General features: G+C 70.6%; 2 protein-coding genes across 3 annotated transcripts in view; both read left to right on the top strand.

The window, feature by feature from the left end:
• Positions 1–277: 277 nt before the first annotated feature.
• HAUS7 (HAUS augmin like complex subunit 7) lies at positions 278–6,078 on the top strand. Of its 2 annotated transcripts, XM_077840181.1 has the most exons (10): positions 297–450; positions 770–885; positions 1,557–1,624; positions 1,862–1,923; positions 2,980–3,089; positions 3,292–3,450; positions 3,708–3,804; positions 4,049–4,269; positions 4,599–4,698; positions 5,904–6,078. In XM_077840181.1, the coding sequence occupies exons 1-10, from the start codon at positions 409–411 to the stop codon at positions 5,907–5,909; spliced, it is 981 nt and encodes a 326-aa protein (XP_077696307.1). In that variant the 5' UTR covers positions 297–408; the 3' UTR covers positions 5,910–6,078. The 2 variants fall into 2 exon arrangements, with proteins under 2 accessions (XP_077696308.1, XP_077696307.1); XM_077840182.1 differs by lacking the exons at positions 770–885; positions 1,862–1,923 and having other exon boundaries at positions 278–450.
• A 3,267-nt stretch (positions 6,079–9,345) lies between these two features.
• FLNA (filamin A) overlaps positions 9,346–12,839 on the top strand; it is a 46,802-nt gene continuing 43,308 nt past the window's right edge. Inside the window, 1 exon segment of the mRNA XM_077840104.1 lies at positions 9,346–9,380. The gene's annotated coding sequence lies outside the window, so the exon portion shown is untranslated.

Here is a 12,839-nt window from a genome sequence, read left to right on the forward strand (position 1 = left end):
CGGCCCTGCCCCTTTACCCAGCCCTGCCCCACCAAACCCGGCCCCGCCCCTTTACCCAGCCCCGCCCCTGACCAGACCCGGCCCCGCCCCTTTATCCAGACCCGCCCCTCGTAGCCCCGCCCTCGATCAAACCCGGCCCCGCCCCTCGCAGCCCCGCCCTACTAACCCGGCCCCGGCCCCGGCCCCGCCCCCAAATATGGCCCCGCCCCTAACCCCTGTCCCTCCTCCCCCCGCCTGCTCACCCCCCTTCCCTGTTCCATCCCCGCCCCTCCGTTTACAGCAGGGCGGGAAAGCAAAAGGGCGTGGCTTCCGTGAGGACGCAGCCCATGAGCGCCGCAGATCAGTGTGAGTGGCAGCGGCGCTGGCCAATTGGGGCGGGTCTCGGCCCTCGGCGAGCTGCGGGGCAAGATGGCGGCGCCCGCGGCGGCCTCCGTGTACAAGCAACTGAAGGTACCGGGCGGGACCATCACACCCGGATGGGGGGCGCCGGGCCGGAACGGAACGCTGTACCAGCGGGGGCTGCCGGGTGGGACCATTGCACCCAGGGGGCGGGAGGGAACCATCACACCTAGCCGGGCCTCGTGGGCCGGGTCGGACCATTGTGCCGAGGAGGGGTGTCGGTCAGGACCAGGGGGTGGTGGGAGGACGGGACCATCGCGCCTAGTGGGGGTGGGGGGCGGGCGGGACCATCGCGCCTAGTGGGGGTGGGGGGCGGGCGGGACCATCGCATGGCGTGGGGGGCGCCATCTGACCCCCTGTGTCCCCCCAGGAGCTGCGCTGCCCCCTGCTGGACGGAGTTTTCCTGCCCGAGCCCGAGGCCGCCCTGCAGCTGCTCTGCGCCCCCTCGGCCCAGCGCCTGGAGCTGCTGGCCTGGCTCTGCGCCCGGTACCGCGGGGCCCCGGCCCCCTAGTGTCCCCCTGGACCCGCGTGTGGCCCCGCCCCCCGGTCCCCCCGCTGTATGGCCCCGCCCCCCGGTCCCCCCGCTGTATGGCCCCGCCCCCGGTCCTCCCCCTGTATGGCCCCGCCCCCGGTCCTCCCCCTGTATGGCCCCGCCCCCTGGGCATCCCTTCCCGGGACCCCTATATGGCTCCACACTGCTCCCCGGTCACCCCCCCCATGCAGCCCCCTTAGCACCCCTGGTCATCCCTCCCAGGGACTCCTGTATGGCCCCGCACTGCCCCCCGGTCACCCCCCTTAGTGCCCCCCCGAGACCCCTATATGGCCGCACGCCGCCCCCCAGTCCTCCCCCATGTGGCCCCACCCCCCGGTCACCCCCCATAGTGCCCCCCCCAGTCATCCCTCCCAGGGACTCCTGTATGTCCCCACACTGCCCCCCGGACACCCCCCCATATGGCCCATGCAGCCCCCTTAGTGCCCCCGGTCATCCCCCACCCCGTATGGCCCCGTGCGTCCCCCAGTCACCCCCCACTCCGTATGGCTCCGTGCAGCCCCCCTTAGTGCCCCCTTAGTGCCCCGGGGTGAAGCAGGGGGTGAGTTCCCCAGAGCTGTGCGCATCAGCCTGGCTCCTGCGGTGACGCTTTCTCCCCCCCTCCCAGAGCGAACCCCCCCCTCCGAGAGCAATTCGCCGCCCTCAAGGACTCGCAGACGGAGGAGAAAACTCAAGGTGTGTCCAGCTCAGCGGAGCAGATTTGGAGAGCCCCCAGAGCTGCCCACATACGGTGGCTGACCCCCTTCCAAGCCCCCGCAGGCCCCACTCCCCTCCCAGAGCTGGGAAGAGAACCCAGGCGTCCCGGCTCCCAGCCCCTCCTGCTCTGGATCTTACCACCGGGTCCCACCCCAGAGGCAGCCGCCTCCCAGCGGCAGGGTTTGTGCAGTAACTGGCTCTGTTCTCTCCTGACAGAAATGGCCAAACTGGGCTCCGACCTGCTGCTGTGTCGATCAGACGACCTGGATCTCATTAAGGTGTTGGAGTGCCCTAGGATAGCCCGGATGCCTGGGTTCTCTCCCAGCTCTGGGAGCGGAGTGGGGTCGGGTGGGTTAGAGCAGGGGGCTGGGAGCCAGGACGCCTGGGTTCTCTGCTGGCTCTGGGAGGGGAGTGGGGTCGGGTGGGTCAGAGCAGGGCCTGGGAGCCAGGACGCCTGGGTTCTCTGCTGGCTCTGGGAGGGGAGTGGGGTCGGGTGGGTCAGAGCAGGGGGCTGGGAGCCAGGACGCCTGGGTTCTCTGCTGGCTCTGGGAGGGGAGTGGGGTCGGGTGGGTCAGAGCAGGGGGCTGGGAGCCAGGACGCCTGGGTTCTCTGCTGGCTCTGGGAGGGGAGTGGGGATGGGTGGGTCAGAGCAGGGGGCTGGGAGCCAGGACGCCTGGGTTCTCTGCTGGCTCTGGGAGGGGAGTGGGGTCGGGTGGGTCAGAGCAGGGGGCTGGGAGCCAGGACGCCTGGGTTCTCTGCTGGCTCTGGGAGGGGAGTGGGGATGGGTGGGTCAGAGCAGGGGGCTGGGAGCCAGGACGCCTGGGTTCTCTGCTGGCTCTGGGAGGGGAGTGGGGTCGGGTGGGTCAGAGCAGGGGGCTGGGAGCCAGGACGCCTGGGTTCTCTGCTGGCTCTGGGAGGGGAGTGGGGATGGGTGGGTCAGAGCAGGGGGCTGGGAGCCAGGACGCCTGGGTTCTCTGCTGGCTCTGGGAGGGGAGTGGGGTCGGGTGGGTCAGAGCAGGGGGCTGGGAGCCAGGACGCCTGGGTTCTCTGCTGGCTCTGGGAGGGGAGTGGGGATGGGTGGGTCAGAGCAGGGGGCTGGGAGCCAGGACGCCTGGGTTCTCTGCTGGCTCTGGGAGGGGAGTGGGGATGGGTGGGTCAGAGCAGGGGGCTGGGAGCCAGGACGCCTGGGTTCTCTGCTGGCTCTGGGAGGGGAGTGGGGTCGGGTGGGTCAGAGCAGGGGGCTGGGAGCCAGGACGCCTGGGTTCTCTGCTGGCTCTGGGAGGGGAGGAGGCTGCAGGGGGCGCTCTCACCAGCGTCTCTCTCTCTCTCTGCAGGGGGAGGCCAGTGCCGAGCGGCAGCTCGGGTTCATGGAGCAGCTGCTGGATGTGATCCGCTACCTGGACGCCATCAGTGGGACGTGTTCCGGGGACTCGACCACCTCCAGGTCCAGGGCTCCTGTGGGGGGTGTTGGGGGGAGGGGGGGGGCTCTCCGCTGCCAGGCAGTGCTGGGGAGCAGTAGGGCGGGTGCTCCAACCTACCAGCCCGCACTCCCCTCCCAGAACTGGGGAGAGAACCCAGGTGTCCTGGCTCCCAGCCCCCTCAGCCGGGGGCACTGGGTGGCTGGCTGACCCTGCCTGTCCCCGCAGCCTGGAAGAGTCTCTCCGGGGGGCCGCGAGGAAGAATGAGGAGTTCCTGCGCGAGGTCTTCTCCAGCCCCAGCCTGCCGGCACTGCTGGCCCCCGCCCTGCCCCCCTGCACCGCCGACATCAAGCCCCTTCTGCTGGAGGAGCCGGCCCCACGTGTGAGGTTTGTTGGGACAGTGCCCAGTGGGCCCAGGGTCCCCTTTGCAGCACAGACCCCGCCCCGATCCTGCCCCATGGAGATTTCCTCTCTGCTAACTCTGCCAGTTCCCCTCCCAGAGCCAGGAAGAGAACCCAGGAGTCCTGGCTCCCAGACCCCCCTGCTCTAACAACCAGACCCCGCTCCCTTCCCTGAGCCAGGGAGAGAACGCAGGCATCCGGGCTCCCCGCTGCATGCCGTAACCGCACCCCGTCTCTCCAAAGGACCCGGCTGTCAGTGAGATCCAGTGGGAAGACGCTGGCTGAGCTCGCCAGGACCTTGGAGGAGGCCAACACCGCACTGGAGCAGCTGAGAGCAGAGGTGGGCTCGCTGGGGGGGCTCCGGGGCAGGGGGGCGGAGCTGAGGCTTCTGGGGCACTGTACATCTGGGAACAGAGTGAGATCCCTGTGTGCTCTGGGTAGGGCCTCAGAACCAGGACGTCTGGGTTCTCTCCCAGCTCGGGGGCTGGTGGGTTACAGCAGGGGGGGCTGGGAGCCAGGACTCCTGGGTTCTCTCCTGGGCGAGGGAGCCCTGGGGGGCGCTGGACTGACCCCGTTCCCTACAGAGCTCCTCCCTGCGGGGGGGGCGCGGAGCCCCTGAGCCCCGGCACGGCCCTGCAGACCCTGGCGCTGGCGGCCTGCGACTCGCGCCAGCTGATGGCGGCCTTCGGGCAGGTGTACGAGACGGAGCTGCGGGAACACTGCGGCCGCGGGCCCCGCCCCACGGCTCAGCCCCTGCGGGCCCCTGGCCCAGCACCTGCAGCGTGGACTCACCCTCTGCACCCAGGTACGGACCTAGGGGAGGGGCCCTTTGCCTCAGCAATCTGGGGAGGGGCGGAGCTACAGGACAAGGGGCGTGGTCTCTGTGGGTCCCCCCAACGTGGGTGTGGGACCCTTAATGACAGCCCCCGCCAGCAAGGTCCTAGAAGCTCTGCCTCCCAGGGTGGGGTCTTCTCAGAGACCCCGCCTCCAGGGCAGGGACCCAGACGCGCTGAGTGGGGGAGGGACCCTGCGGGGGGTAGGGCGGGGGGCTGCAAAGTCCCTGGGGTGGAAGGGGAGGGTCCATGGGGCGGGGACCCTGAGGGCCAGGTTCTCACCCCCCCGCGCTCCCCCCAGGAGCTGCAGGGGCTGGCCCAGCTGGGCGACACCTCGGAGCAGGTGGTGCGGACGGCGGAGTGGCGATGCAGCGAGGGCAGCAGCCCCACAGCGACGCTGCGTAAGTACCCCCAGAGCAGGGAGAGAACCCAGGCGTCCGGGCTCTCAGCCCCCCTGCTCTGAGCCACTAGCCCCCACTCCCCGCCCAGAGCAGGGAGAGAACCCAGGCGTCCGGGCTCTCAGCCCCCCTGCTCTGAGCCACTAGCCCCCACTCCCCGCCCAGAGCAGGGAGAGAACCCAGGCGTCCGGGCTCTCAGCCCCCCTGCTCTGAGCCACTAGCCCCCACTCCCCGCCCAGAGCAGGGAGAGAACCCAGGCGTCCGGGCTCTCAGCCCCCCCTGCTCTGAGCCACTAGCCCCCACTCCCCGCCCAGAGCAGGGAGAGAACCCAGGCGTCCGGGCTCTCAGCCCCCCCTGCTCTGAGCCACTAGCCCCCACTCCCCGCCCAGAGCAGGGAGAGAACCCAGGCGTCCGGGCTCTCAGCCCCCCTGCTCTGAGCCACTAGCCCCCACTCCCCGCCCAGAGCAGGGAGAGAACCCAGGCGTCCGGGCTCTCAGCCCCCCTGCTCTGAGCCACTAGCCCCCACTCCCCGCCCAGAGCAGGGAGAGAACCCAGGCGTCCGGGCTCTCAGCCCCCCTGCTCTGAGCCACTAGCCCCCACTCCCCGCCCAGAGCAGGGAGAGAACCCAGGCGTCCGGGCTCTCAGCCCCCCCCGCTCTGACCCACTAGCCCCCACTCCCCGCCCAGAGCAGGGAGAGAACCCAGGCGGCCGGACTCTCAGCCCCCCTGCTCTGACCCACTAGCCCCCAATCCCCTCCCAGAGCAGGGAGAGAACCCAGGCGGCCGGGCTCTCAGCCCCCCCCGCTCTGACCCACTAGCCCCCAATCCCCTCCCAGAGCAGGGAGAGAACCCAGGCGGCCGGGCTCTCAGCCTCCCTGCTCTGACCCACTAGCCCCCACTCCCCACCCAGAGCAGGGAGAGAACCCAGGCGTCCGGGCTCTCAGCCCCCCTGCTCTGAGCCACTAGCCCCCACTCCCCTCCCAGAGCAGGGAGAGAACCCAGGCGTGCGGGCTCTCAGCCCCCCTGCTCTGACCCACTAGCCCCCACTCCCCTCCCAGAGCAGGGAGAGAACCCAGGCGTCCGGGCTCTCAGCCCCCCCCGCTCTGACCCACTAGCCCCCACTCCCCTCCCAGAGCAGGGAGAGAACCCAGGCGTCCGGGGGGGCTGGGGGCAGCTGGTATGAACTGACGCAAATTGTTTCCGTTCCAGCCGTGAAGATGGAGGAGCTGCTCCGGCGCTACCAGGCCTGCCTGGCCGCTGCGGGGGGCTGCCGGGGTGACCCCAGGGCCAGGGGAGGGGAGGGGGGGGGCTCCAGGGCCCCTGTCTCACAAGGGAGCTGCTGACCCACTGTTCCTGGGGTAATAAAAGATTTGTTAATTATTAATTAGTGCTAATTAGCCGAGATTGGGCCCACTCGGACCCTGCCCCCACAAACTGAGATCGCCGCCCCCCCGACTGAGAGTGGGGCCCCCTCCCCAGGTGGATCCACCCCCCCGACTGAGATCAGGGCCCCCCGTGCATGGTCCCTGCCCCTCGACCAAGATCAGGGCCCCCCCCCCCATGCAGACCCACGAGACGAGATGCCCCCAAAGAGCTCACGATCTGACAGACAGAGGCAGTTCCCCTTTCTCACACAGGGAAACTGAGGCAGGGCCCAGGGCGGAGGTGGGAACCCAGGTATCCTGCAGCCCTGCTCCTGCCCCCACTCCCGACCTGTCTTTTGATCCCTGCATGTCTGCGTCTGACCAGCAGGGGGAGCCAGAGACCACAGCCCCCTCCACCACCCCATAGGCAATAGGGGGCGCTGAGCTGCAGGGAGCCTGCGTAAGCAGCCGGACGCCTGGGTTCTCTCCCGGCTCCGGGAGGGGAGTGGGGGCTGGTGGTTAGAGCGGGGGTGGGGGGGCTGGGAGCCAGGATGCCTGGGTTCTGCCTTGGCTCTGGGAGGGGAGTGGGGGCTGGTGGTTAGAGTGGGGGGGGCGCTGGGAGCCAGGACGCCTGGGTTCTATTTCTGGCACTGGGAGGGAGCAAGCCTGGGGCAGCGGGGCACTGGCGGGGGCTAGAATCTCTGCCCTATAAGGAAGTGGCTCCAGGCCTGGGGCCGTGTTTACACGGAGCCGCCATGACTCAGCTCTGGGACGAATTCCTCTGCCATGGGAGGGAAAGTGATGGGGGCTGGGCGGGACCACTGAGCCAGAACCCCACGGTGGGAAACTGAGGCACAGAAACCCCCCAGCCCTGACTTTCCCCGCTCCCCTCCCAGAGCCCCCAGGAAAGAACCCAGGAGTCCTGGCCCCACCCTTCCCCCACTCCCAGGCTCTCAGCAGCAAAGGGTTTGTGCCCCTAGCAGAAGGTGGGAGCTGCATTCGCCCCCCTGGGCAGGGCAGGGGAGGTTTTCTGGGAGGAACCCAAACCACGGGAGGGGCCAGGGTCTGTCCCCACCCAGCCGGGTTTCTCACTTCCCCAGCGAGCCCGGGTCCCCACAGCGGACCCCTGAGTGTGAGAGCACAGACCCGGCGAAAGAACCCAGGAGTCCTGCCCCCCGCTCCCAACCCCCCAGACCCCCCTCCCTGAGCTGGGCAGAGAACCCAGGAGTCCTGGCTCCCAGCCCCCACTGCTCTAACCACGAGGCCTCCCCACTCCCCTCCCAGAGCCAGGGGAGAACCCAAGCATCCGGGCTACTCCTGTTCCCCACCCCGGCTGATGTTTCTCAAGGATCCTTCCACCTCCTCTGGGGCTGGGATTCCTGAGGGGCTGAGGTAATGGGGCTGGATGGAGGGAATGTGGGGGGGGGGCGGCTGCTCCCCCCCCTTGGCTCTCTGTGGCCATGTCTGGTAGGGAGCCATGCTGGGATGGAGCCTCAGCCCCTGGGCAGGGACCTGGGCCCCATTCCGCGAGCCAGCGAGTCCCTGCTGTGGGGCTGGAGCGGGGCCAGCGCCCCCTAGAGCGGACAGGTCCCGTGCCCCATTTCCTGCCCCCTGAGCCAGCCAGCCCCCCCGTAGGGCCGGATGGGGGCTGGTGCCCCCTGGCTGGGGCTTGAGCCAGGGCGTGAAGGTGTTGCTGGGGGGCCCCTTGTCCCGCTGCCCCCTGCCGTGTGTCGACCCCGACGGGTCATTTCTGCATTTCGATTTGGCGAGCGGGGGGGCCGGGCACTTGCTGTGTTTGAGGTGGGCCCCGAGCTTGGGGGGGTCAGGGCGCTTGTGAGCCCCCCCGGCACGACTGAGACACGGGCCCCCAAACTCGCCCTGCGCCGCAGGTCCCTGTGTGACATGCGCCGGGGACACGTGAACCAGGGTCGTTTGCCCCACCCCCCGAACACACACGCGTGTGCACGCACCGTGCAGGGCCCAGCTCCTCCAGCAGGGGGCGCAGGGAGACGCGGCCGGCAGCTCCCATCCCCTCCAGCAGGGAGCGCGGACGCCCCCCGGCCCCGAGCCCCTGGTTACACGCACAGGCCCCGCCGGCCCCCCGACCTGCACCCCTGTCTGGGGACCCACAGCCTGGCCTGGGTGCTGGTGCAAAGTGAATTCTCTGGCGGGGGGGGGGAGAAACGTGCCCCCCCCACGTCTCCTCCCAGGCCCGGAATCCCTTTTTTGCCTCTTTACTTCAACAGAAAACAAACAAACCCGCTGACTTCAGAGTCCTGGAATGAGCCGTGCAGGGGGGGTGAGGGCAGCGGGGGGTGTCCCTACCCTGCGCCCCCCGGCGGGGACACGCCCTGCCCTGTCTCTCTGGGGGTGTTTGGAGAAGGGACCCCATCCCCCGGCTCAGCACAGAGAACGTGGCCGTGGGGCTCTGAGGAGACCCTACAATAACAGTCCCGCCAGCTGTGCAGTGCTGGGAGTTGGAGTCAGGGCCAGGCCATGGGGCCGGATTCCTTCCCCCCACACCCCCGGTTTTATCTGGGGCCCGCAGGCATGACCCAGGCAGCCCTTATCAACCGCAGGCTGCTTTCCCCCCCTGCTGCCTCATTTCCTGACACCCCCCCACTGCAGTCCTGGCCCCCCACCAGGGCCGGCTCCTGTCCCACCCAGCTGCCCCCCACCCCTGGGCCAGCCCCCTCCCATCTGCAGTCCTGTACCCCCATAACAAGCCCCCCATGCCCATTCAACCCCCCCCCACACCCCAGCCCCCACCTAAACCCACTCTCCTGGGGGCCCCTCCCTGACCCCACAGCTGGGGTCAGGCCCCGCCCCGTCCAGCCACCTGGGGGTGACGCTGACTTGGCTGGGCCTAGGGGGAGCTGCCCGGGGGTCACTGAGGGGAGTGACCCAGCAGCCCCCCACCAGCGCCCCCTGGAGGGGAAAGGTCCCGTGTCCCACCCCATGGATGCAGCCAGCCGCTGATCTCATCCGTGGGCGATGGAGGGGGCGGGACGGGATGGAGGGCGGGGGGGGCGGGACGGGGGCTGGGATGGGGTTGGGGGCGGAGGGATGGGATGGGACGCGGGGGGGCGGAGGGATGGGGTTGGGGGGTCGGAGGGGTGGGACGGGACGCGGGGGGGCGGGTCTCTCTCCCTACATCCCGGCCCGTTGACACCGACCCCCCCCGCCCCGGGTCTCGGCGCTTTTACCAATTAAGGCGTTTCGCCAGGCGCCCCCCCCGGCCCCCCCCCCGGCGGCTCCTTCCCCGGCCGGGCGCGGCTCGTCCCAGATCTGCTCCGGCCACGGCCCGGACCGGCTCTGCGAGGTGAGCGGCCACGGATGGGGGCAGGGATGGGGGGCAGGGAATGGGGGGTAGGGATGGGGCTCTGTGACAGGGGATGCTGGAAGGGGGAGCAGGGAAAGGGGGCTCCAGGGCAGGGATGGGGGTAGGAAGGGGGGCTCCAGGGCAGGGGATGGGGGGCAGGGATGGGGGGCTCTGTGACAGGGGATACTGGAAGGGGGAGCAGGGAAAGGGGGCTCCAGGGCAGGGATGGGGGTAGGAAGGGGGGCTCCAGGGCAGGGGATGGGGAGCAGGGAAGGGGGGCTCCAGGGCAGGGATGCGGGTAGGAAGGGGGGGCTCCAGGGCAAGGGATGGGGGGCAGGGATGGGGGGCTCTGGCGCAGGGGATGGGGGGCAGGGATTGGGGTAGGGAATGGGGGGGCAGGGATGGGGGGCTCTGGCGCAGGGGCTGGGGGGCTCTGTGACAGGGGATGCGGGAAAGGGGAGCAGGGAAGGGGGGCTCCAGGGCAGGGATGGGGGGTAGGGAAGGGGGCTCCAGGACAGGGGATTGGGGGCAGGGATGGGGGGGCTCTGGCGCAGGGGATGGGGGGTAGGGAACGGGGGCTCTGGGGCGGGGATAGAGTGCAGGACCGCTAGGAATGCTGCCCTGCTGGGACCCCAGACACGGCCCGGCTGAAGATGGGGGGGCTACTGCGGGAGAGGACGGGGGGCAGGAGAAGGGAGTTGCTTTGTTGCTGGGGGGGCCCGTAGGGTTGGGGGTCAGTGCCGGGTCGGGGTCTCTGGTGGGCTGTGGACGGGGAGATCCCTGTGACTCTGGGGGGTCATTCCAAGGGTCCCCCACAATGGAAGGAGACACCCACAGTGGGGGGCTGGGCCAGGGACCCCAAAGACTGGGGGAACTTGCTCGGGGAGAGGGACGCGTTGCAGGAGGGGATCTGGGAATGGGAACCAGGGACAGGGGCTCCAGGGCAGGGATGCAGGTAGGAAGGGGGGCTCCAGGGCAGGGGATGGGGGGCAGGGATGGGGGGCTCTGTGACAAGGGATGCGGGAAGGGGCAGGGACCGGGGCCATGGAGGTTCAGTGAGCAGCTGGGCTGGGGTGCGGGGGCTGTTCAGGCAGTTGGGGGGCAGTGAGTGCTGGGGTGTTAGCAGGGGGCTTCCCCAGGGTTAGGGTGCGGGGGGGGTTGACCCATGGACTGCCCGGTGCCGAGAAGGAGTGAGCAGAGAGGGAGGGACGGACAGGTAGAGGGATGGACAGAAGGCTGGTTGGACAGACGGACAGGTGGGTAGATGGACAGACAGAGGGATGGATGGGTGGGTGGGGGAATGGACAGGTGGGGGGATGGATGGACAGACGGATGGACGGGTGGGGGATGGATGGACAGAGGGATGGTTGGACAGAGAGACGGGTCAGGAACTCAGGCTGTTGGAAGCTGCAGCTGCTGCCTCGGACCCGGGCCGGGCGGGTGGACAGTACTGGGGGCTCAGCCCACATCAAACCCCTGGCCTGGGGAGCTCCCCAGCCACTTTTAAACCCCACCTGGGACCTGGAAACCCCTCCACAACAGCTCGGGGAATAACCCACCTCCCCCAGACAGGACCCACTGCCTGGCTGCTCCTCAGCGCCCCGTTCACCCCAAATATAAAACATACAGTGCAGGCCCCCCAGCCCTGCCGGTGCCCCTCACTCCCGACCCGCAGCCCCTGCCAGCCCGGCCCTGGGCCCCCCAGCCCTGCCGGTGCCCCTCACTCCCGACCCGCAGCCCCTGCCAGCCCGGCCCTGGCCCCCCAGCCCTGCCGGTGCCCCTCACTCCCGACCCGCAGCCCCTGCCAGCCCGGCCCTGGGCCCCCCAGCCCTGCCGGTGCCCCTCACTCCCGACCCGCAGCCCCTGCCAGCCCGGCCCTGGGCCCCCCAGCCCTGCCGGTGCCCCTCACTCCCGACCCGCAGCCCCTGCCAGCCCGGCCCTGGGCCCCCCAGCCCTGCCGGTGCCCCTCACTCCCGACCCGCAGCCCCTGCCAGCCCGGCCCTGGGCCCCCCAGCCCTGCCGGTGCCCCTCACTCCCGACCCGCAGCCCCTGCCAGCCCGGCCCTGGGCCCCCCAGCCCTGCCGGTGCCCCTCACTCCCGACCCGCAGCCCCTGCCAGCCCGGCCCTGGGCCCCCCAGCCCTGCCGGTGCCCCTCACTCCCGACCCGCAGCCCCTGCCAGCCCGGCCCTGGGCCCCCCAGCCCTGCCGGTGCCCCTCGCTCCCGACCCGCAGCCCCTGCCAGCCCGGCCCTGGGCTCCCCAGCCCTGCCGGTGCCCCTCGCTCCCGACCCGCAGCCCCTCCCAGCCCGGCCCTGGGCCCCCCAGCCCTGCCGGTGCCCCTCGCTCCCGACCCGCAGCCCCTGCCAGCCCGGCCCTGGGCCCCCCAGCCCTGCCGGTGCCCCTCGCTCCCGACCCGCAGCCCCTGCCAGCCCGGCCCTGGGCCCCCCAGCCCTGCCGGTGCCCCTCGCTCCCGACCCGCAGCCCCTCCCAGCCCGGCCCTGGGCCCCCCAGCCCTGCCGGTGCCCCTCACTCCCGACCCGCAGCCCCTGCCAGCCCAGTGTGGGGCGGGGTGGGCACTTTTGTCTTGTTATTTAAAAATCCCAGGGACCCTGAACTCTCCAAATAAGGGGAAAATATGAAGCCAGGTCCCGGGCTGGGAGGTCGCGTGGGATGGGCGGGGAGGGGGCGGCGCCTCCTGGTGGCGGAATCCCAGCGCTGCACGCCCATGAGTTGGCCCTGAGCCAGTCTGGACATTGCACAGCGGTTAACCCTTTCCTAGGTCCACAGAGAGCCGGGGCCGGGCTGGCAGGGGCTGCAGGTCGGGAGTGAGGGGCATCGGCAGGGCTGGGGGGGCCCAGGGCTGGGCTAGCAGGGACTGTGGGTTGGGAGTGAGGGGCACCGGCAGAGCTGGGGGGGGCCCAGGGTTGGGGGTAGCAGGGGGGCCGTGGGTCGGGAGTGAGGGGCACCGGCAGAGCTGGGGGGGGCCCAGGACTGGGCTAGCAGGGGCTGCGGGTCGGGAGTGAGGGGCACCGGCAGAGCTGGGGGGGGCCCAGGGTTGGGCTGGCAGGGGCTGCAGGTCGGGAGTGAGGGGCACCGGCAGAGCTGGGGGGGCCCAGGGCTGGGCTAGCAGGGGCTGCGGGTTGGGAGTGAGGGGCACCGGCAGAGCTGGGGGGGGCCCAGGGTTGGGGTAGCAGGGGGCCGTGGGTCGGGAGTGAGGGGCACCGCAGAGCTGGGGGGGGCCCAGGACTGGGCTAGCAGGGGCTGCGGGTCGGGAGTGAGGGGCACCGGCAGAGCTGGGGGGGGCCCAGGGTTGGGGTAGCAGGGGGCCGTGGGTCGGGAGTGAGGGGCACCGGCAGACCGGCGGGGGCAATCTCTTTGCCTCTTTCCATTTGCTTGGCCTGTCCCTGCCCTTTTATGATGCCAGACCCTGAATCCCGCAGGGCCTGAGCTCTGGACTCAG

This window comes from Eretmochelys imbricata, chromosome 23, assembly GCF_965152235.1.
Source record: "Eretmochelys imbricata isolate rEreImb1 chromosome 23, rEreImb1.hap1, whole genome shotgun sequence".
Taxonomy (NCBI): Eukaryota; Metazoa; Chordata; order Testudines; family Cheloniidae; genus Eretmochelys; species Eretmochelys imbricata.